The sequence below is a fragment of the Larimichthys crocea genome, chromosome XXIII (genome assembly GCF_000972845.2).
Source record: "Larimichthys crocea isolate SSNF chromosome XXIII, L_crocea_2.0, whole genome shotgun sequence".
Lineage (NCBI taxonomy): Eukaryota > Metazoa > Chordata > Actinopteri > Sciaenidae > Larimichthys > Larimichthys crocea.
The window spans coordinates 18,219,327-18,244,832 of NC_040033.1; the positions used below are offsets into that span (position 1 = coordinate 18,219,327).

At 43.8% G+C, this 25,506-nt stretch overlaps 1 protein-coding gene across 4 annotated transcripts in view; it reads right to left on the bottom strand.

Moving 5' to 3' along the window:
• The window catches only part of mpp7a (MAGUK p55 scaffold protein 7a), a 136,507-nt gene that overhangs the window by 81,823 nt on the left and 29,178 nt on the right, over positions 1-25,506 (bottom strand). For 2 of the 4 annotated variants that reach the window (XM_027274075.1, XM_027274076.1), the window contains exons 2-4: positions 20,513-20,604; positions 19,036-19,204; positions 5,711-5,829 (exon numbers count right to left, since the gene is read on the bottom strand). In XM_027274075.1, the coding sequence (XP_027129876.1) occupies positions 5,711-5,829; positions 19,036-19,072 (156 nt within the window). In that variant the 5' untranslated portion in view covers positions 19,073-19,204; positions 20,513-20,604. The remainder of the gene's footprint in view (positions 1-5,710; positions 5,830-19,035; positions 19,205-20,512; positions 20,605-25,506) is intronic. The other 2 variants (XM_010737322.3, XM_027274077.1) reach the window with 1 other exon arrangement.

The window sequence follows — 25,506 nt, forward strand, 5'->3', positions numbered from 1 at the left end:
CCTTGACATGACATCGGGTCATGGACATTGTGCTGTGGTTCATTAACAATCCTCCAGATAAACCATTTTCTATCAGTCTGTTGAGGGTTCACTTTAGTTTACACCGACCAAAATCAAACTCAACTCAGTGTAGATTTTAGAAATGATAGCATCCACCGTTGCTATTGTAATAGTGGTTACAAAGTTTACACATCTTTCATCACGGAACTACCATCCCAAATAAATGGTCTCAGACAATCTTCTGTGGTGGGTGATCCATTAACATGTAGAATTTTATTTGGAAATATGAAGAACACACCAGCAATACTGTTAGAAAGGTCTTCCAAGGCTTTCAGATAACTTTTCTGCCAATACCTATTTCTCCAGGGCAAGACTTAATGATCTTGTCAGTGAGGGTTTGACAAACCTTGTTTCACTTTCTATAATTTTTAATTGTCTAAGACAATTAAAATTATTCTTGTTCTGGACGGCACAGAACAGGGAATTAAGGGTCTTGATGAATACATGCCAATGATTGCTTTTGTATATTCTCACATTGTTGTTTCCTTGACCAAGACCCCATACAGAGTGGTCTGGTGCCTGACTTCGACTCTCATTTGTTGTGGAAAAGGCCTGGAGAGTGTGACAGCTAATTAAGAACTAGCAGTAGATCCCATGGACGAGAGAGAGAGACCAGGGCAGCGGGCCAACAATGATGACAGCCACATCATTTAGATACGGGATACATTTCCTCCCGAGCTTTTGGAAATGTGAACAGAGAGGCCCCTGACACACCTCCATAGAAGGCATGTATTATGTGAAGGACACAGTCACACTTCTATATATATGACAACTGTCTTGTGACACAGCTAAAATCCTTACTGCAAGTTTTCTGGTTGTGTTTAAGCGTTTACCTTTGCTCAGACATCCCCGGCAAAAACATCCTCACCAGAAACAAGGTGAAGGAAGGGAAAGTGGCATATATTTATCCAACAACTTATTCATATGAGGGCATAAAGCCAGGACAAATGTACTGACTTACTCAAACAGATTGATTTAAGTATTTTTGAGGCAGTAAATTCAACATAAAAATTTGTTAAGACTATATTTAAAAGCTCCAGGTGAGCCCATGATGTCTGCAGGCAGTTCTCGGGCCTCGAGGGAGCCATAAATACACTATATGGCACCATGAATCTCATTTTCCATATTTTGTGTATTGCTCCTATGCTCTATGTCCTATTAAGATTGGCTTCGTATTGTGTAGACCTTCTGGTTTCACTTTGAGTCCTTTTTTTTCCTGAGGAATACAAAATCGGGGTCAACAAAAGTGACCTGGAATAATGGTTGTGGGATCACTCCAGAGATTTCCTTGATTACCAATACAGACGTTTGACTGATAGAATGGGGACTGGTGGATCTGTAGGCCTCTCTTGGTCTTCACTGTCCCCCCACTGCTCTAGACATGGTTCAAGTCAATGAGTTTTAATGTTATTCAGGAACAGGCTATTCCCTCCTCCTCTTCCTTGTCCCTATCACAACCTTGCCTTTGGCTTCCTCCATTGTCTATCCGTCTAGCTCTTCTGGCTCAATTCTGAGGCGCTTATTTGTGGACATTGAGCATGATCTTTCGCCTTCATGCTGTAGCCGACCATTAAACTCCTATGAAAATATTTGGAAGGTAGCCTAAGCGCAGAGTATAACATTGCAAAGAAGGGGATTTATTTTGGATTCAAGTGAGGTTTTCAAACCGTAAATAACCACCCGGCTCGTGTCAGAAAGAATACTTTCTAGCAGAAAATGACAAGTTGAAGCACTGTAACCAAAGTCTGTGCAAGGTTCCCTAATTTACAATCACAACCATACCAAAAGCCTCAAGCTTTTTCAATAGGAAAACAAAAATTTACACTGAGTTGACAAACTCACTTGCTGGGGAGGCTAGATGAACACAAAGGTCATCTCTTTTTAAAGATGGAAGCTCCATTCTGCAAAGCAGCCTCCAGGTATTTGCTTAACTCCCCGTGAGGGGTCCTGTTACCCCCAAAATAATAAATACAGACCTCAGAGGCGACCAGTGTGCAGGACATGCTGACCACAGATAGTATGAGTGGATCTCTGAGGTGGTATAGGTTTACAGTCCTGAACCAGAGACGATTAGACAAGTTTTATTGCCGCGTACAGGGTGTGGGGCTCACAGGCCGCTATTGCAGAAGAGTGAGAGGTTTAGAACAATTTCCTTTTTTGTAATGGGGAGTGTGCCGTGTAAAGGATAAGATGCATGCCAAAAGGGCAAGTCTATTGTTGCTGTCAAGGAGTAGATGATGGACATTACAGGGTGAGTCATAAAACTTGGAGGGCTACCTAGAGCTCGATCCAGTTATTCATGGGATACCAAGTCTGGTACTCAAGGAATACTGTCCAGTTTGTCTGAGAATGAGCTCATTCATCAAAAATAACTGAAACTTTCCATTTGGGTACAAGCGTCAGCTGCAGCACCTTTACATGTCATTAAAGTCCTGTAGCACTGAAGAACAAACTGGCAAGCCCACATCAATATTGCTGTGTAACAACGATGCAAGTGCCAAGCCTATTAGCAACTAACAGGAGCAGAATTTAAGGGAAAACTGACTGACCACAAAATGAGGGATCTCGGGGCCTGGCTAAAGGCCTGCTGACAGAAATTTGGTCTTAAAGGGGAGCCCCACCTGAGGCAGGTGGAAATTGAATATTGTATTATATTTCCTGTGGCTTTTTGTGGAGCTGGAACTTGGCAGTAGAACAGTGAGTGTGGTGGAATTTATAGAAGGCACACTTGAGTAACCCCCTCTAATTGAAAAGAGGGGAACTGTCTGCGTCGTTTTAGCTATGCTAGCTGTATACGCCAGCGCTCACATTTCATGTCAGCTCCGATACTGCACCGCTGAAAAAGTCTGCAAAAATAGGCTAACTTGTGAAACCCCGGCCCCTGCTGAAAGATACGGAAAACAATATTTGTATCATCTCAGTGACATAATAGGATTAGGAGGGACATGAAGGCAGGTGAAGAGAGACAGCAGAATCCTAACTCTGGTTCAAGTCTTCATGGAGGTCTGAATTCTCTCTTCTTTCGCGTCTCTCTTTCCATCTTTGACACGTCTTCCTCTGGTCCTTCTCTCTCTCCCTCCAGACAGACTGACCAGTAACTGATGTTCCATAATTACCCAGGTGAGGCTTGAGCGTTTCCATATGAGCGACCTGGGTTGTCGAGCCTGTCAGATTAACATGATGTGTGTGTTTTCTCTCTGCTGTTTAGCCATTCCCGAAGTATCCCTTTCACAACCTCGTGGAATAAAAGGTGGAATCTGTGGAGATTTGGTGGTGGGGCTTTAGAGGAAGGGGACAATTAAGGATTTATTAATGGCGTGCCACTGACATTAACCATGTTCACCTGAATGTTGCATTTGAGCGCTGCTGTAAGCCGAGATGGTTTGTTCTGTATTCCTGTGAGTTTCAAAGTCGGCCTGGCTGTCCATTTGGCTCACTGGCTGACAGGCTGGCTCACATCTCAGTACCAAGTAGAAAGGAGAGGAAACACATAGTTCTGCTTGTCTGGAGCGGGACAGTTTCCACTTATGCCTCCGCGTTAACGATAAGAGACGCTAAAAGCGGCTCAGTTTCTCCATTGAAAAAAAAAAGGAATAGTAAAATAGGTGGAACAGGCTCGTTTTGGTGAAGAAATAACGAGGTTCTCTGATGTTGTACTGATGTATTTAGTGGCTGCATTGGGGGCATTTATTCTGCTACTGTAGCAATTATGAATTGGGTCCCATTAGCTCAGACCTAGACCTTGCACTGACACGAGAGCCACTAACTATCTTGCTGGGACATGGACAACATGGTAAGTTGACTATATCCTTCAACCCCTCTTTCATGCATACACAGACATTTGTTGGGCTTCCCTTTGGTAGCAGTATAATTGGTATGGTATGTTGCTATGGCAGGGACATGTATCCATCCATCGCCACTTATCTGGTTAGGAGGCTATGCAAACCAACTCAGACACTCCTTCTTCCCAGCTAGCTTCTAGATGGACGTGCCTGAAATGCCTCTACAGGGAGGGATCCAGGGATCATCCAATTAGGATACATGAACAGCCTCATCTGGCACTTTTCAACAGAAGAACAGCAGTTCCAGCTTATGACTTATCCCGAAAGGCAAGATCAAAAACACCATGCAGAGAAAACAACATTTTGTTCTAAAATCTAAAAGATCCATTTGCAAATGGAGAACTTCCCCTCCATGCTCCCTCTTCACCACAACTGATTTTTACAATCCCCTAAAGCCACTCACTTTTTGTATCACCAACCATTTTCCATTCAGATTCTTTTATATCATTTTTGGGGTATAGGACCGCAGTGATAGAAAATCATCTACTTTGTTGACAGGTTAATAATGGTGCAAAGCTTTCTGCACTCCAGGTAAAGAGCCTGTGAGGACATTTCTGTTTGAACATAACTGACACTTTCTCTCCCCTCTGTGCTCCTCTTGAGTTTAGTTAGGTATAATCAGGGGTGGTTAGAGGGCTAGGTGAATTCTGGGAGCTCCACCCTTATGCCTGGCTGAATATCACAGAAACATAATGCCACCTTCATTAGCATCATTCTCTCCTGCCCCACACTATGCAGTGTTTTCTTTGGGGCCGGCGAGAACGAGAGCCCAAACCTGCCCGTCATTATCCATGTTCAAGATGCCTTTTTTCTTTGGCCATTCATAACAATCCAGGCATCAAATGAAACCCTTCTGGTTTCCTCAAGTCCCGACATCAGGGTTTTAACTTCAGCGTCTGAGGTATGCCATAATTCAGGCACTTTTACACGCTCACATTGGCGTGTTACAACCCTGGATCCTGAACAAACATGCTTACGCAGAAAAAGATTTCTTTAAAGGGAGCAGATGAAAATTGTGTCGATTTTTCTCTCTCAATTGTCTGTGTGACATAATGATTCTGGACGGAGAGGAAGACAGACCACCAAAGGGGGGAAATATATCATGCCAGCAGATGAAAACAGTGTTGGGCATTGTTTCAAAAAAGGAGACCATATACAGAGTATACAGTCCAATGTAGCTCTAACAATTACAGACATTTTCTTAGTAAATTGACTAATAAAGAATCCACAGTTACTAGAGAAACAGCTGAAGTGTTAGATATATTTACTGGCTGAATGGTGACTGACAAACAAGCTAAATTACTGTACAAAAACCCCACTGCTGCCTTTCCAGTAGCAGGAAATGAAGAAGAAGGAGACTGGCTGCGGATTGCAAAGAATCCCAAGTGAAGATGAGGTTAGGGAAGACAGACAGTGTGTGTTACATTCATTACCTCTGTCTGTCTGCTTGCGTATAAAGATATCAAGTGTGCTCATCTTCTCCCCAAAGTCTGCAGCTATAGCTAGTTTAACAGGCAGTAACCAGACCACAGGTCCGTTCTCGCTGGCAGGGAGGGAGTTAGGAGATCTGGGTGCGTAGACTGTTGGAATGACAATAAACTTAGTAATGTATGAATGGGAGTGTGAGGAGGGAGGTTGAATAAAGCAGTGTTGAGCAAAGGTGCAAATGTGCGTTTTTATGTGAATTGGAGAGGTCGGCTAAAGGGTGGGAGCCACGGGGATGTGCCGTGCTCTGACAATAGCAGTGTGGGTATTAAAAATCAAAAATAACTTAAAAAGAAAGAGGTCGTTTTTTTTTGGCGATTTACCTTGATCAGCGAGTGAAGGCTCCTCTCTCCAAACATGTCCTGGAGGAAGGTGTTGTCCTCTGGGCGGCTGACATGGGGCTGCAGCTGGGAGGGCAGAGCCGCCAGCAGCTCGTACAGACCTGCAGACGGGGGGGAAGAGGAAACACAAGGGTTGGTACTGGGGAGTGGGAGGTATGACACAAAAAAACCCACATACATGGACACAGATATGCACACATTTATGCTTTAATAATTATAATACATAAGAGAAGTGCTGCCTGTGTGCAGTACGGTCAAGAGACAGACAAGACAACACATGCATTCGTAAACACATACAATGCATATACTATTACATTTCTCTGACTCAAAAATACTACAAACTCCAGAAATAAATGCTCTCTGCTCTTCTGCCTGTCAGTGAAAGGAAAAGGAAACAGGCAATAAAACACCCACTGGGCCACTACTTCCCACTATTGTCTCAGCCTTTCCTGTTGTTTGAGGAACACTGCTGTCCCCAATCAAACCATCCCAGAAACGTAATACCAGCCAGTTAGAAATTCCACTTTTTAATCAACTGAAAAGTTTAAAGTTCTTCTTCTTTCCTTTTTTTTTCAGACTAACAGATGGCACACATGCCTTGGGAGGATTTCCATCCGCACATCTTCTTGTCTGCAAACAATCAATTTCTGGAGTAAAGTGCACGTGTGTTTGCTAAACAGACGTCAGGATGAATTCTGTGTGGCTGTTGTGCTGGTTATGTCAGTGTTTTTTAGACTGAAAACCGAAAAATGGAGTGGAACTGTGCTGAAATAACCTTTTGCACTTAGGAGAACTGGATTTAAGGTAAATGAAGTGAGCAGGCTCGGCCCTGTACTAAGTAAGGTGATTAGCTCACAGGTACGCTGAACTTTAACATGCACACAGGCCTGCGTGTGACCTGCAGGTCATCACTGCAGTCCCACAGCTCAATCTGAATCCCTTCGGAGTGATGCACACTAAATTCTGTAAGGCCTTTCAGGGGGGGCGGGGGTTCAGCTTATAAAAGGGAATTAATATTTCAAATTCAATTAACAGGGAAAAGGTCTGGGGAGCTGATGGTTTCAAGATTAAGCAGAAGGAAGGTGAAACACTTGAAGGGGGAGAGAGCAGAAAAACCAGCGAGCGAGCGAGGTTTCCTTCCAAACACAACAGAGACAGAGTCCCGGAGTACGAGTGATGGAGAGTAGTAGCAGATACTTATTTGTTGCTCTGTTCTGGTCTTCAGAATGGCCGTTAACCACTAAACCTAATGGATACATGGTCGGGCCCGGGCAGAGCGCAGTTGAGCCAGGTTATATGAATCAAAGACCCCCCCTCTTTTTTTTTTTTTTTTCAGAAAACAGGGCTCCCCAGATTCAAACCCCCCCCCCCTCACCCCCTCAACATGACCGCAGGGTGCTCGAGACTCTTTGAAGCAACATGTGATCATGTGAAGAAACTCTAAATACATTCACAGCGGAGCCATCGAAACGTCAAAACAAACTGGAGCGGCTTGGCTACCTCTCTGAGAGCGTCTTTCATCAGCAGACAGAGCGAGAGAAGAAAAAAAAAGAGCACCACAGACGCAAACTGGAGTAATTCGCAGCTGAAGATGATTGATTGAAAACAATGGTTGACGTCGTTTGGCTGCATGAATGACTGACTGAACCGGTGGGATCTCTGACTGGGTTAGTTTGAGTGTGCGCGCTGGCAGCTCAGATGTTTGGCGGTAGAGGAGGCCCGGCTGACTAACTCGCTGCTGCTGCTGCTGCCGCTGGGCAGTCAGATAGATGGAGTGTTATCTGCCACTCTTAACTCTCTGCTTTCCATTTGGAGGCGATTTGGGGGCTTTCGCCTCGTCGGAGATCTTTGAGCAGACGCACAGGATATACATCAAGATCATATCCTGCCCTGTTCTTCGGTATTCTGTGCAGTGTTCGCTCCTCATACCTCATTGCTACAAAAGGTTCTGTGGTGAAGAAAGTATAACAAAGGAAAGAGAAAGGCAATGAATGAGAGAGAGGTTTTTACACACAACACATGTGCACCAGTCATTACAGCCACCCTGTGGTTTTACTCAAGCCTGGTGTGTGATATTGTCCCTGGTATGTGATCATCCGATGCCTGGTTCTGCGGTCCTCATCACCGCAAACTTTCTAGCTCTTTAGCTAACACAAACCTGCCCGAGGGCAGCTGGCCCGCTCAATCTTTTACAACTTGGAACTCCCAACAGAACATCTCACATAATATATTAAACAAAAGATTTAAAGAGACATGGGATGAGGTGAGAGGTGTAGGAAGGGTGTTGAGAGTCGGGGTGAAGGGGTTGGGGGTGGAGATATGGTAATGTAATTACTATTGGCAGAGCTGAGATACTGGTAGGAGGAGATGAAGGGGGGAGAGTCCCAGAGCGTTCTTCTCCCCAGGTGCGAAATCTCCCCTCCTGTCTACACTCACAGAGATTCAATCCTTTATTCCTTCTGACAACAATTCCTACCCGTCCACGCTGTGCGATGTGTGCCAGTGACACGTTATGGTAAACACATCAGCTCCATTAGCTGATCAGAAAAATAAAACGTAATGGGGAAAAAATATCTAATACAAAATCTGTCACTGCGCTCGCGTTCTGGAGGTCACTATGTCAGGCTGAACCCTGTGAACTAGAGTTTCAAACAACAACACAGAGAAATGTAGCGGAGCCAAGAGCTAAACAAGGACTCTGCAAAGCTGAAATTAAATATAAGAATGTATGGGTGGACAAGCGCTGGGGAGAAATGGAGGCAGAAAGAGAGAGAGAGAGAGAGGAAATGAGCCAAGAAAACAACCACAGCGGTGGTAAAATCACTGTGTGTGGACACTATAAAAAGTGGAGAGCGAAATAAATCCAGGCCCAGATGTATGGACACATGTATAGATCTATAACATCAGAAATCCTGTCCAGCACAGACAGTGAGAGACAAAATGAGAGAGGGGGGAAAAGGGAGAAGAAAGAAAACATGATTGCGCCAAGCCTCCACCACTAAAGGGTGGACTTGTTTCTCGCAGGGCTGGTCTGGCTTCATTTGATTTGTTTTGGCCAGACTATTCTGGACCCTCTCGTGCGGCGGGCTGTGTGCAGCGGACCTGGCAGTGTCTTGTAGTTAGACCACTAGGTTCTGTTGTGGCTAAGTGCTGGACCAGCCCAGTGGTCCTGAGGACCGGCATGATGTTGCGCAGGATGGCCGAAATGGTCTTCAGAGAAAGCGGAGAGGCCCTCCGAAGCTTCCCGTACAGAGGAAGTGACCATTTTAACTGCCAAACAGCACTTCCCCTCTCACGCCCACACCTCCACAGCAGTTAAAGAAAATAACAGTGTTTTGCACAGATCCCTTTTATGTAAAACACGAAAAAAAAAATAACCCAGACAATGAAATGCGTTAAACATGATACGCATCAAATTGCTACTCACTTACTGTAGGTCAAAGACCTCAGGGGTTTTTCTAGAGGAGGAAATTGCAGGAACTAATCTGACAACACAGAGTTTTAATGGGTGTAAAATACGACCGTCGCCATGATAACTTCTGCACTGTTTACTTACACGCCACACAAGTTGCCGTGAGACAAATTTATCAGTCTGTCCATAACTTACGCGTTGCACTGTACAGCACGGATGATACGGGACCCCACTTCCATGTCGTAAGTGAACTACATACGGAAAGACAAAGTGTCTGGTGAAAATGAACTTGTTCGAACACAGGAAATGAATGTTGGGTTTCAACTAAATTTCCTCCCTCCTGCACTTTCTCCCTGGTGCTGAATGAGTTATTGACCCCCCTCATATATCTTTCAGGAACATATAGAGAGCACAATGTTCATGAGGCTCGCCAGACTGCTGAGACCGTGGGGGTGGCTGGAGGGGGGTGGGTTGTGACGGGAATGTGGAAGCTTTCTTAGCAGGTCACAATTTCAACGTTGCCTTGTGAACATGCACGAGGGTCATCTGTACAGAAATATGGTGGCAGACGGGTGGCAGCAAAAAGGAAAGGGAAAAAAAAAGAGCAGCTGCCGACATTGCAGCCTAATCCACTCAAGGCTTGATTTACTCCATCTGAAAGAGGAGGAAAGGTTTCCTCAAGCGAAGCGAAGGAAGGGGCATGGAGAAAAATTAGTTGAAGCATGAGTCAGTAAAGAAACAAAACACCTGAGATACACGCTGATATAAATAACATGTGATTAAAGTGTGTGTGCAGACAGAAGAAGACCGATGACGCTGCCTGAAGACAAAGATGAGGAGAAACGCCATGAAATGGCTGGGGAGTGATGGCTTTCCGCAACAGCAAGAAATAACAATTACCGTGATGACGATTCCTGCAGCAATGTAAACACATTTGTGTCCAAAGACAGTAACGCTAGACAGACAGTGTGTGGGAAGGCGGATTTAGCATGAGTCAGGTGCCAAACAAAAGGAGAAGTATTTAGGGCCCCTTGTTCACAGCCAACACAGGACAGGAGAGCATGTGTCACCGGCCCACTGCCCCCAGGCAGCTTCTGTTCAGTCCGGAAGACAACCAGCCTGACCTCTTTAAGAAAGTAATAAACTACCACGCAGGAGCATGGAACAGCAAATGAACCAATGGTTGGCTGGATTAAGTGGCCATTCGACTGGTGCGGCATCACCTACCAGACATAAAATTATATAGTATTACAAGATGTATTAACTGAGCAGACGCTGTGATCTTTAAACATAACTTACAATGAGTCCAGCAGCGTTCTTCTTGGGATATAACAGTGGTAGACTGTGGAAGAGCGTGGAGAGAGGTAATACATAAGGCTCACTCATGAACATAACAGCAGGAGTCTCCGCTCCATTCAAGCCCACAAGCCTCCCATTACCAGCTCCAAAGACCAAACCACTTCTCCACATTAAAAAAGGTCACGGGACTGAGCCCTTCCAATAGCATCTTCGATGATATTTCTGTGTCATGGTCTCTGAATAACTCCATCGTTTCGGAGAAACAAGAAAAAAAAAAGAGAGAGAGTGGCTTTTGCAAGATGTTAGTTAGGGCTCCACGGCATGGAAAAATGACTTCAGCAAGTACAGTGGGCCGGTCCAGGTGCAATCAACCGTCACTCCGATCATATATCGACTGTTTCACTACCGCAGGCTGAACTCTAGATGTATGTCATTTCAGGGGCTACAAAGAATCCGTGGCCCTTGCTGAGATCATGCCTCATTCGGGAGGACCTTATCAGAGTATCCTTTCAGAGCCAGGACAGGCCAAGCCTTTCAAAAAGGATTTACTTTATTTCATCCTTTTTTCAAGATGCCATCAAATATCACGTAGTAAGTGCCTCACATGTCCTCTGCTTCATGCTTCGTCACACCTTTACACTTCAAAGGGCTGTCAGCACGTTGAAAACAGAGCTCAGGACAAAAGTACAAGTCTAATCAACATAATTGAATGCATATAGTCTGCACGATCTGTCAGCAACCTGAAGAGCAAGTAGTGTTTTCAGCTACAACAGCTTTAACAATCACACTGCGGACAAGTGAGGCTTGAGTGGAAGCACCTGCAACAGGGCCGGAGTGAAGTAATGGTGAACTTAGTCTTTTGTCCAGGTCTACGCAATTAAACTTCACTTCAGCCCTACTTCCTGAAACCTCAAATGGTAATGTAAGGAAAGACATAGAGGGAGAGAAATTAAACATGGAGAAAAGACCAAAGTTCAGGAATATCTGTGCAGACAAAAAGATGATGACAGCATCATGGAAGACAGAAATATGAGACGTGGAGAACGAAGAATATAGTAGAGTGCCCGTTTAGTGTTTGCTGGATGCTGGGATGGAAGGTCCTCAAGTCTGTGGGAAGGCGAAGGAGTTTGGCCATGCCGGACTTCTCTTTCCCAAGATGAAGATTAAAAGGCCGCTGTTTGGCCCAGTCCAAAGTCGGCTAAGCTTAGATTCGCTCTAACATGGTCGACAAAACACAGAAGCCACAGCAACCCGGCCAGATCCAAATGACCTGCCACCTCTGCTTATTGTGGCAATGGAACAGCAGCAGACGTTCTGGCACGGGCCTGCATGTTCTGTCCAAAGCCGTGGCCAGATACTTATTTCTAGCAAGTCTTCCAGGGATATCAGAGTAGCTCGTGCCAATCCCACCTGAAAGGTTTCTTTTTGATCATACATTAATAGCAGCACTTATGAAAATTTGTGCTTTCAATTTACACTCTAAATCTTTCGCTCTCTCAGTCTCAAAGTTGCAGGCTATTATTCAAGATCCCGTTGCCTGGTTGTTAAACAGAGCACATGGTCTGTAAAGCTGTTTTCAGCTTCTTTCTAATGCAAGTGAGCATGTCCTGCCCGCCAATGACCGATTTAGTGCCCTGTGTGCTTTGGAAGGAAACAGCCAAGGATGTCGTCCTACCTCAACAAAAAGTAAAAGAATTCTTCGTATTCAAACAAATAAAAGTCATCATTCCTCACTCTTGAGTAGCACTCACTTGATTTCTTTCTTTTACATCTGCTTCCTTTGACTGTGTTTTTATTTTTTTGCTAAAATGATGTGGAAATTTTAGTTCTGATGTAAGTGGAAACAGGGAGCTCTTCCAGTGGCAACAAATCCTTGTGTTTCAGTACTGTATCACTGCGGCACAGTGCTGGCTACTGGCCAGGGACCACGACAAATGGCTAGAGGCTCCCAGAGGAACACTACCCCCCCCCCCCCCCTACTCCCACCCCCCGGACACAGGCAAAGTTCTCCCCCAACCCTCCCCAGTGTCTCCCACGAGTTGAAACAGTCCAAGGCCAGATGCTCTGGATTCTTGACATCAGGATGGAAAAATTTACTGCTACCTTGACAGAGAGAAAAAACAATGCGACCATATTCTTATCATATCGTTCATATTATTCAGAGATTTGTGTTTCTTTTTTTCTTTTTTTTAAGATTATTTTTTTGACCTTTTCAAGCTTTATTTTTGATAGAGACAGTTGAAGAGTGACAGGAAATGTGGGGAGAGAGAGAGATGGGGAATGACATGCGGGAAAGAGCCACAGGTCGAATCCGAACCCTGGGCTTCCGCAGCAAGGACTGAGCCATCGCACATGGGGCGGCTGCTCTACCGACAGAGCTAAACGCTGCCCCGAGATTTGTGTTTCTATGTATGCATTTCTCCTACACTGAATTATATGTATGTGGAAGCAATAATACAATGAAGTCACACAGCGTGCTTCACCATAGGAATATCTGCATCTCATCACTCAGTATCATTACAGAGCCATCACCTTCTCCAACAGGGGGTGTTCAAGATTGGAGAGAATCAGATGGCTGGAATCGCTCATCTATTGCTCCCGCACAAACATGCACACATGCAGCCAGTAAGTTATTAGTGTATCTGGTAAAAGCGTTGTCCCATCGAAAGATTTCCATGTGTAGTCTTTCATGCGAGTGTCGCCCACCTCCTCTGCAGCTGTGCATGGCTGAACCACCCTTATCTTTAAATGCTGTGCGGGGGCTGTAAACCTTGATAGAACACGCAGGTACAGCTTGGAATAACACAGTTAACTTTAATAGGGTTAATAAAAGGGCATCAGGGTCTTTAGAAGTGCCTCTTTGAGAGTGTGTGTAAGGATTTAGGCTGGTCCCGGGTGTTTGGTTTAAGGAGCACCATGCAGTGACGGAAATGGCACATGGAGGGATTGTCGGCAAGCAACTGACTCAAGAGCACTCTTGGGCAAAGCCATTATTTCAAACCATGACTAGATTAGTAATCACACCAATGAGGGTCTCATTCCTGGACAAAGAAGAGGGAACAAAAGAAGTAACGGGCACAGTTTACATATGCAATTCAATTAGTAACCTACATTTCATGCAGATTCTTGCCAGTTTAGTTCATCAAAACAAATGTTGATTTTCTTATAGTCCAACAAATACTTGATATTTCAGGCTGGCACCAATGTGGATTTTTGAGAATTTGCAAAATCTCATGATATAAACAAACATTGTTGAAAAGAAAAGTTCTTATTTTTCTCCGGCTGATCTGACTTCTTTTTCACTTAACTGTGACCAAAATACGTACCCAGAAAGACATTTTAGAGTTGGAAAATAAACATTTGTAAGAGAGACAAACCATGCAATGGCATCACTGTGCGAATGACCTCAAACGTATCTCATTTCAATTCTGCAAATTCTTCTTCTTCTTCTTGGCCGATATATATCTGCACGGCTAGGATCTCTGGCTTCTTTGATCTTGGGAAAAAATTAAAATATTTAAACCGCAGTGCAACAGATCTTTTGAAGTAGTTTTCGTTGCAATCTAGCGGAGGGTCCATTTAAAATTCAGCTTAAACTTTGGCATGCCCTATTGACCTATCAGTAAATTAAGCTAATAAAAATTGAGGACAAGCTTATCGGATAATCAAGGCACCAAAGCATCTGAGAAGTAGTGTAGTATTTCAAGTTCTACATTGTAGATGCCACTCTCATCCTTAATTACCTATAAGATAGCAAGATGGCAGCACACTGGCACTGTTCTGGGAGGTTTTCAAGATAATGACAGAACTGGAGCCATGATATGAAATTCCAAGTTGTGCATAATCTCAAGACACAGTGCAGTTGTATGGCACCAAGAAAATATATACACTACATAGAAGGGTAAGACACTCGTTGACCGTTGGGGATGTGGATTACATACATTAATTGAGTTGTATTCCAATTAACTACATGAACTAACACAAAATTATTCGAATTTGACTTTTGGGAGAACTGCAGCCAACAATGTTAGCAAATCTTACATAGAGACTCATGTCAAACTAATCACCCAATATTATCCAAGAGAGATTTCAGGCGTTCCACATCCATATCCAGCTACATCACCCCATCCTACCTCTCCCCCACGAATAAACCATACTACCACATAACTGCAATCATATAACTCCAGAAGCAGGAAGGAAATGGGGCTACAAGGAGCAAACACCCACTCTCACTCCAGGCTCACTGACCTCTGAATGGCATAAACCAGATGTTGTCTGAAGGTCTCTGATGGGAGACTGGAGATGTTGGGAGCAATTGAGAAAGCTCCTCATCTGCAGACAGTGAGCTGCCATTACTGTACAAACCTCATCAAGTGATGGGGCCAGTTATTACTGAACTGACTCCAAATCCTACACATCATTGCACACAGAGGAACACGTGTGGTAGACTGTAAATTTAATTGTCCTATCCTTTATTTTTTATTTTGAAACAAAACATTCATTCCTTAAGTTCAAGTTCTTTATTGTCATATGCACATCAGTTACAGCGAAGAGGTCGCTGGCAATGAAATTCTTGGATATCAGACTTCCTCCAACAGATGTGTATAAAAATATGGAGTGAAACAGATAAATTAGCTACCTAAGATTCAGAAGCAGTCCTATTTTCTAGATCAGTGTTATTGTATCTGTACATGTTTATGAGTCTCTTCAGCATGGAGGTGGCCCTTTGCCATTGAAGTTTATTGCACATCCTGTAATGCTGTAGGGGTATATAGAGATTTGATAGGTTTGATTGGTGGGCCACAATATAAATGCATCAAAACACAAACACCCACACTGTGTAAAAAAGAACATATTTCTCGAAACTCAACCTTGCAGCAAACGAAGTTCAGCAGGGAGATAAATGGTGTGTTGCAGACAGAGGAGTGGGCTGAGTTTGTCTGTCTGCAGATCCCTGAGTGGGAGCTGAATTAAACTGAGATGAGCCGAGCCAAACTGAGCAGAGGCGTAACAGTTATCTGTCCCCGACTGAGCCCACAACAAAACTCCATCGTGGCTGAACAGGAGGAGAAATGACTAAACAGCAGCTATCTGGAGGAGAGAAAAGACCTGGAGAGCAGCTGCGTAGCTTTGTTGAGGGGGGAGAGCGGAGTTTTGACTTATCGCCTGAACGTCTCAGTGGAGCAGCGCTGTCTTATGTTTGTACAATTAAAAGCTAATTTTTTGTCTCTTGTTGGCCCCCTTGTTAGAATGTAAATCAATGTGTGTTAGTGTATTAGATCCCAAGAGTAGCCAACAGATTGTCACATAACATCCAGAAGCAGGGGACAGAGTTTTTTACTGATGCCGAATGATGGAGAGTAGAGTGTTGGATACGCCGGCGTCACCAACTAAAGCCCCGTCATTAATCTGCTCCAAAAGCGTTTAAGAAAAACCTAAAAAAAGTCACACGGCGAAATGAGTCCACAGTAACCCAATCACCAGGACAGCCTCTCCGGCACTCCCCGCGGTCATATTTTAAGGCTAGTTTTCCAACCTTTTATTGTTTTTCAGGTTTATTTTCTTACTTTTTGGTTTCATTTATTAATGTCTAATTCATACAGAGGTCTGTTGTTTATTTGGGCTGAAATTGAGTGGGAGAAAGAGAGAGAGAGAGATGGTATGATCTTACATGCGCCCTCCATTTGTCTGCCCATGTGTTTGCTCTCCAAACACTTTTATAATGAGCATTTTAATAAGATCTGCACATACACACTTAAAGAGTCCTGCCGAAATCTGGCGATGAAATAGGAGAGCTGCTAGTAAAGAATAGTTCTATTAATGATAATATTTTCCCCCATTATGTTAAAAGCCAGAGCACAGTACTCCATCTTCTATGGTGAGGCTGGTGTTGAGGGGTCTGCATATGGCAAAACTGCTAAAGAAAAGAAGGTACTGGCAAAGATACCGTAATATCTGTGTAATTACTGGCAGGCAGCACATGTGGAGGATGTAATTGTTTGTCTCTGTGGATTTATGCTCGTGGATACTGGAGGTGTTGCCCCCGACATGCCAAAGCTACACTGTCTGAAACTGCATGTCAGCTCAAATCCTCTGCCATAAATAAAAACAGTAATTTGATATTTTAGTTTTCCAGACCAGGCCTATACTATGCACGAATCAGTATTGAGCGACATAAAGAGGCAAACATTTCTTATGTAATATGTCTGAGATTTCTACTTTACCAAGACGATTACATGTTTTAAGAGGTTGCTATTTTATGAGGGCAACAGGGTGCTGTAATCTTAACAATGCGGCACTGTCAAGCTCTCAGGCCCTTCTGAACTCAAGTCAATAACTCAAATAAGTCTCGCACTTTGTGCTGATGTTTGCTGCTGGAGTATAGAGCTACACCCCCTCCTCAAAAAAAAGTCATTTCGTCTGCTAAGAGACAAAAAAGAGACATAAAGAGGAAGATTCATAAGCGTGTGCTTTTCAAATAGATAACTCTTTGAACTTTCATGGTATGTGAAGAATAGCAGAGACAATAGATAAGTGTTATTAATTGGAGGGATTTGGGATCAGCCTTTATACATCACACATTTGCATTTAAATCAGAGGCGACTTGTATTTTGACGCCTCGCTTTCTTGTCTTTTTTAATTATTAGTATTGTTTTTGGGGTGCGTTTTTGCCTTTTTGCTGGACAGCGCGGCTGAAGACAGACTGTAAAGGAGGGGACGTGGCATTCCGCCTGGATGACATGCAGTGAATGGCCAAGCGTTTGAATCAAACATTGGCCGCAGTGGAAAGGATCCAGGCTTTAAGTACATGAAGCTCCCCTCTCCATCACTTCTTAAAAAAACTCTGCTTAATCAGCTTTTATTTCTCTGAATTACTGCAATTGGGCGTTTGTTTAATGTCTGAAGTTCTGTTTAGCAGACATTCCTTCATTCTCTAAATGTCCATTTACACCATTATTTACTGCTATATGTCCCATTCCTCAAGTATAATAGATAGAACAGGGCCACACTGAAAAAATCTAACACTGTTATGACATTATTTATGATCAAAGGTGTTATTTTAAATGTGAGAGACTACTGGTGCTTTCAGAAGAGGACACAAGAAGAAAAGATATAAACTTATGACCACCTACCAAATATTGTGTAGGCCCCCATTTTGTTACCAGAACAGCCCTGACTGTGAAGGTGTGCTGCGGTGTCTGGCACCAAGACGTTAGCAGCACATCCTTTAAGTCCTGTAAGTTCAAGGACATTACCCAAAGCATCCTGTATCCGGCAGTAATTGTATTAAAACAGTATTATAACTGGGTATTTGTTTAATTCATCAATCATTCTTTCATATATTTTCAGCACGTTGCTTTCTTTATCACAATATCTAAAGTCTCAAGAACAGATGTAGCTGACAGGTTTGTCTCCTGCAGCACACCGTAAATCCGACAGATTTTCCATCATCCTGATGGAGCTTTATCTCAACAATCAGCATCATCAATATGATACCAGGAGTACCAGTATTGTACGTAAACTCTGCCAGGCCAACCACAAGTATTTGTGACATCACCAGGCCCGGAGATCAGTGACCTAACGTTCATCCATAATGTTCATCATGTTTCACCTGCACACACAACTTCACAGGACCATCAAGGGGGAAGCAGAGGAGATGGGCCGGAGGAGTCTTTACGTGTTTTATTTGGAAACCTGAGCCTTTGCCGGTAATTGCCCAAAATGACTCTAATCGTAATTGACGGTCTGGCTTTCTACTTTGTCTGCACAAATTTCCAGGACGACGGGGGCTACGGTAACTCTGTTAAAAGTCTGGACGTGGAAAGGCACACACTCTTTATCCATCAGAGCGGGACTTAATGTCTGTCCTCCTTTTGTCCTTTTGCTATCCTGCTCTTGTTGGGGCTGAGTCCTGTGTGTGTGTGTGTGTGTGTGTGTGTGTGTGTGATAATGAAGCTGGCCATTAAGCCAGACTGAGAGGAGGATGGTGTTCCTGAGGGGAGAGGTGGCGATTTCTGGCAGCTGTCTTGGCGTTGACAAGCTTGACGTGTGCCTCACTCTGACATCACACGATCACACACACTCTTGCACACACACACACACACACACACACACGCTCTTCAGAACAGAGTGGAAAGACGAGAAAGATAGAGCACACATATTTTGATGTTATTCTGCTCTCTGTTGTTAATCAGTAAATTTGCATGGTATGCACATTTACAATAGTGTGTCTTGTCTTGATTTGGCATAAAATGATGTGAAAATGGACTTTGGTTTATTCTCCAACCACAGCTTCAGAAGGTCCACTCCACAGCGGATAAAGCAGCCTTAGAAAAGTTAAAGAGTAATTCATTTCTAATCTGAAATTATGTTTTTGTACCACTTAAAGTGGTGGGCACACGACCAAGCACTGCTTACAATTAAATGAATTTTTGTGTGCAGGTATGCAGTCGTTTCCTTCTGCTTCTACACTGATAATGGATGTAAAAATGTGAATCAAAGCAGCAAAACACTTTTTGGAATAGTCGCATTTCATGAGTGCATTTTAATGATTTTGTGTTTCAGATCTTGTGTTCCTGCCCTCGGGGTCTTGTACCTGGCTCGTGGCCGGCTCCGGTGGCCAGGGCAGGCATGATTCCTGCCGGCTGCTTCCTGGTTCCCCTCAGGCTGTGGAAAATGGCAGTGGGGCGTCAGAGTAGTGATCTCCTCTGCAGCTCTCGCCAGGGACCAGCTGAATCTGAGGACAGGCTTTATGCCATGGAGTCCTGCAAGAGAACAAGATTTTAGAGCCTACTTGTCAAACGGCAGGAATGGCCGCACGCACGTGTGTGTCAGTCAGCTACTGTGTTGTGTGTGTGGGTATGTTTGAGTGTATGGGATCTCGCAGCTACCGGTAGCCATGGATATGAATTTCTACCATATGAGCAAATCTATGTATTTGTCTGTAGGTAAGCCAATGACAGACAGTGAATGACTCACTAAGTGTGTTTATGTGTGTGTGTGTGTGTGTGTGTGTGTGTGTGTGTGTTGACAGTACATTCAGAGTTGACTCAGGGTGTTTACAACCCAACACTTTTTTCCTAAGCTGCTGAACATCCTGCTTTGTGCATGTGCCAATATCACCTCACTCGGCGCCCATGTATACACATTAACTCAGAGACACACACACACACACACACACACACAGAGGAAACAAGGGAAACTTTATCCGCTAAGGGTAAGCAAGCAACCGAGCAAATGCAACAGACCTGTGAAAAATCAAACAGGCGTGGAAAAGCATCGCTTCGTAAATAATGGCACTCAACTGGAAAGCCAGATAGAACGGCAGCAGGAGGACAGGGGGATGTAGACCACGAATAAAAAAAATCTGTGGCTCACAGTGCACAGTGGACGAACATGTATGGACTCAAACAGTAGCGTACAATAAACACGACCGGAGGAAAACTAATATGTATTTATTTAAACAAGACAGCCTGATAAAAGAGCTGTAAAAGAGCTGTAGACTTTTATCAGCCGAATAAGGACCTGAGACTTCATTTAAACTTGATTGGACCAAGGCATAACTTGCTTTAGACTCAATTTCATATGAAACTTTAATTCAAGTCTTAAATTTGGTAAATCTCCAGAGCACAGAAGTAATCAGGTAGACCTTCCATAAACACCCAGGATCAGTATTTAAAAATTCAACTTATTTGGCTCTGAAAAGACTTGATCTGACTCAGTTATGTAAAAAACATGAACAAATATGAAAGACTTGCATCTCAACTTGCTTAGTAAGACATGATTTAGACTTGCCTCCTGAGACTTGAATCAGGTCACAAACACGCCTTTGAACTTGTCAAAGCGTCAGCCATGAAATTTTTGTTTATTTCATCCTCCAAAGGGACCTTGTTCTGGTCTTGTCTACAGCCTTTTAGAATGTGCCGTCACTGTAGGGTGGACAGAAAGCTGAAATCTGTGTATGAGTTGTTTAGGGGTCTCAGAGGACGCCCACAGGCCCCTGAACTGCCCACCCATCCCTGGCCTTGACTCCAGGCATGAAGTCCATCTTATTGAACCTTGAACATCCTCACCTCTTCCAAATTATGACATCCTCTTTCAAGAAGGACCCAAAAAAAAGGTCTCTGAGTCCAGCTAAGACCTGCCACTGGCACAGATGCTTTATCTACAAGAGGGAGAATGGAAAACAATTAGGTTCAAGCCTTTGGTTCTTTACAGCATGCAACTTAATGACCCATTATATGTCGGCTCCCATGCGCTATGGCCCAGTCTAACTGAACTGTAGAGCCTTGGGGTACTGTTAGTAGTTCACTTCACTGGAAGAAAATGCTCAAAATAAACACAGCCAGTGAGATAAGCTACATTATGTGTCTCCCCTGTTGATAAGTGTTGTAAAACATGGCTCTGGGTGGACAATAAGTCACAGTACGCTATGGCTGACTCAGAACCACTTGACCGGAGACAGCGACAGCCAAGAAACCTGCGACCTTCCAGCTCATTGGGACCCCCGTCGATGGTTAGGTAAGGTCGGCCACACACACTTGAAGTTTAAAATGCTGTGACTTCACCTCCATCTCAGTGGGCCGAAAAGTGGACCGGAAATTCATTACAAATGTGTTTTCTGTAAAGAATCACTCACTCAGCCCCCGCAGTGACAGCTGCACACAAGTGACTATTTCCTGGCGTTTTGCCTCACACGTGTGTACAAACACACGCAGAGGTTGAGGCTCGAACCTGCCAAGACGTCAGCCCACGTAGCAAAAATGCTACCACGCCTGTCTGACATACTGCGATGTGAACTCACCTCAGGGCCCGGCAGACCCCAGGTGGAGCCTTGTGGAAAAAGCATCTAGACAATACAGTCCAGAAGATGCCTGAGTGAGCAGGTAAGCAAGCCACTGAGAGCATATCAGAAGAAGAATATTTTTCTTCTGGATTGAGATGTACAAAATATGGTGCATTCATCAAACAGCACTTAAGAAAGGATCGATTTTCCAACGAGAGGAGATCTGGGAGACAGATTCAAAACCCTGCTACTATGTCACGCCAGCACCAATTTGTAGGCCAGATTTGTCAGTCGTTTGCATGAGCTTTGCATGAGCATAAAGTACAAATGAAAAACCTGGTGAAATCGGAGTTCAGTTCTGTTCAACCCTTTGCATACTTCAATAAAATAGGTTAAAAGGACCAGCAGAGAAGGGCAGCGGCGCCTTGAGCAGTGACCACAAAATCTCTCCAGCAGGCCGGGTTGGAACAGGGGACTCAACCTAACAGCCACTGAGCTCATGCCAAGAGAACTGACCCATGCTAAATCAGTTCAGTGTTTCAGAGAGAGGGCTACAGCACGGTTTTGTCATAAGACTTTGTGATTGGAATGACAGACTCAAGGAAAGACAAGGGACATGAATACTCTTAAGGTATGCCGTGCTGTAATATCAGTCATTTGCCTTTTGTTGCCTCCAAAGGGGAATGACCACATATTCCCCAATCTGACTAAAGATCCATCTTTCCATTTGAGGAGCTTACCGAAGGCCAGGAAGCATGTCGCACAGCCGGGAACACCTGGGACTTTTTAAAAGGCCCAAAAGGATCATAACAGACAGATTTAAAGAAACATTCCCCACTGTCAGAAAGCTCTAACTATGTCTGTTCAGATCACACAATATCAGATGGTCGTGGAGGGAGTAAAGGGACACTTTGCCATGTGGACAAGAGATGGGATACGCTTAATTGCAACAAGATATTCCTCCCTCCACAGCTTTGAGGTCTGACGTCTTCGAATGGTTCTGGCACCATCTAGTGGTGACTTTTACCATTACAGAGAGTATTCACCCTGATAACCCAGCCGAGACTGAATCTGTGCTGTCTGTGTCTGCTTAGTCGTGTTGGGAATGTGAAACCTTAGGTCGAGGCAGTATTTGAAGAGAGTCCAGGTGGGGGTCACGGGTGGAGCCGTCTGACTCTCAGCTGGATGTTGATTGAGTTAGTGAGAGGAATAACAGAATGAGGAGGGTCATTTACCTCCTCATTCTGTTATTCCTCACACTAACAGAGAAAAACACCGTAGGACCTGTGACTGCAAGGGCCTATCTACCTTTTGAACGTATGGTTTGAGTTTGGAACCTTTATACCAGCTTTACTTTTTAATGTTTTGCTTCTTCCCTTCTTTCCAGACTATGGAAAGATCCTGGTTCAAAGCAATCCAGCCAAAAGACAACAAGAGCCTCATCAGGAAAAGAAACAAGTAGAAAAACACGTCACGCTCCGAAGAGTTTGCAGGGTTCATTGGGTGAATTCATGTTGCCTCCATCTGGACTTGGACATGAAGCACTACAACAGGACATGGCAGAGGTCAACTCTGCCATTCAACATTAATGAATCCTCCCCTGGTGATATTTAGGGTGTTAGGTTTTTCTGTCCTGCACTGTCCCACGTCGAGTGACAGGAAGGCCAGCTACTGGCTGAGGTTTTTACCGGGCCACCATGAATGACACTGATCCTCTCCGTCGCATGACAGACCTCCATCCGAAGCCACCCTTGTCACACCAGCTCCTGTTACAGCTCCAAGGACCTGTTTGCTCCGAAGCTATACACCAGCTTACACGTCTGGTGATCCGCTTCAATCTGATGAGTTTATCTACATGGCTCTTTGGTGAGATGATAGAAGATCTATCTGGCAGCCCGCGTGACACCTGCTCAGGTTACCAATACTGTTGCAACAGCATGAGGCTTTGGTTCTACACTTATCTTAAGTCTTTTGTAAAATGAGGGCGATCATGTTTTATTATCCAATGCGCTGCTGCTTTTGTCATCATGAATCTTTCTAATCTCCACTTGTTGCTGTGTGGTGCTGATGCAATACCGGAGTTTCAGTAGTGATATCGAAACAATCACTTTTTAGGTTTACCTAAATAATGGTAACTGGGAGTATCTAACAAATCTGTAAAACTGTCCGGCCAATGCGCTTGTTGTCAGCTGCAGGGAATTACCAGCGAATGTGATGCGGAGTAGAAGATTGAAGTTGGAGAATAATCTGATGATGAAATACAGACTCTTATACTTGTTTTTAGGACGTTTGGACTAGTTGCTGTCCTAACCGAAGGTCACTCTCAGGATGGACCAGTGAGTAAATCCACTCCAACACCAGCCACCTAACAATGATTTGTAAAAAGATGTATTGGCTGAACCGACGAATCAGTCAACCTCTACACACAACCTTCCAGCTAATAAAAGAGGCTTCCAAATATTTGTTCTGTGTTGCTGTTTAGAAAGACAGAGGAAGAGCTTAACATGGCTGACGAGACAGAAGAAGAAGAAGAAGAAGAAGAGTGGATTTCAAAGAAAAAAATTGTTCCTTTTCTGGAAAACTATGTTCTTTTACTTCACGCCCCATTGGTGAGTTTCAACTCCAGGGTATTGGTATGGGGTAGTTGTGAAGACAGATTGGATGTAAAATCAATTTGTATTTCAGCTACTCTACATCATATTGGCTTGTAGGAACCACAAAGTGCAAAGTCAGACAGACAGAAGTAGATAGAGTTACAGCCACATGCACACAGCCATACATGACACAGTCATAAGAGTATAATTGCAGTGTATCCAACTGTGGTAAAGGCGAACATTCATTTACACACAGGCACAGAGTGGAACTACATTTCAATGGGCTGCGCATAATTGCAGTGTATTAAACCATGGTCGAGGGGAATGTTCATCCACATGACATTCTGAAATTATAATACTGTTTCCAGAAAAAAGAAAAAGAAAATCGAAAATCCTCCCGATGCCAGCGCCGCATAGGCAGCCCCTTTGCCTTTTCTGTTTCTTCTGTGGAAAAACACATTGTTGAATAATGTCTTTCTCCTGCCTCTTGCACAGCGCTGCCAAAATGTCACCACGTCGATTCCTATTAAGCGTGAGGCGCGTGGCGCTGGCAGGACAGGGTTGTGTTTTTCAGGCGTGTGCCATACGACTTCTCGTTAATAGCCGTTAGCTTTACGAGGGATTGGGGCTGCTTAAATTAAGACTCAGCGGTACCTGGCAAGGCTTGATGTTCCTGGAATGACTGCTGTGGAGGAGCAGTAATAACGATGAGCAATAGGAAGAAGCATATGCATTCAACTAGAAAGCATATGGAAAAAGATTAGGGTAGCAAATGTGGAATATCAGTGAACACCATTAACCCGTGACAAAGAAGAAAAAAAAGCACACATCAACGGGCGTGAGAGGTTAACAAAGAAATGGTAAAGCGAGCTCTCTTTTCTTGGGCTCAGGTGGGATTTTCTGACAGCTCAGAATCAGCACTCTGCCACGTGTTGCTCATAAGCGTCCAGTCTTTCCACATAAAATACATCTGCTTATGTGTATGTACATGTGTGTTGTTAGCACACACACACACACACACACACACACACACAGATATAAATCTGTGTTTAGGTCAACCTGTCTTTCCAGAGGCATGAAGTCATTCTCCTCTTTCAGCCGCCTCAACACACAACTGAAGCATTTCATCGTACTTAAAAAAAAAAAAAGAGCATTTAAGAGAGATCCATCTAATTTACAAGTGAAAGGAAAGATGTTTCAGGAACTCCAGGCTCACTGATATGGAAGAATAAGAGTCGGGGGACTCAAAGAAAATTAAAGGTGACACTATGAGCCTCTGGTGTAATAGATAGTTATTGCAGAATACTACAATGAATGTCTGCTGGATGCGTCAAACTAGCTTTAAGGCTTTACAACTGAGCTACCTTCCGATTCTCACGCCTCCAGGTTAGCTGCGTGGTTTCGCTTGAGATGAGCCAATAATAACAGAGTTATAAACTCATTATTTACATGTGTAGCATTGTAAGTTGTTACTCGTTACTAAATCAACAAGAAACTGAGGGTCAAAGTCACTTTGTCCTTACAACAGGCATGAGACCACAGAAAGATTTATGCACTGCTCATGAAGAACATCTGTTAAAAGCCTGAATACAAGTAAGTAGAGCAGATAAGAGCTGATCTAACAATTAAAAGATATATATATATAAAAGGAGATCAAAAAGAGAAATGCACAAAGGCTGAGCAGGGA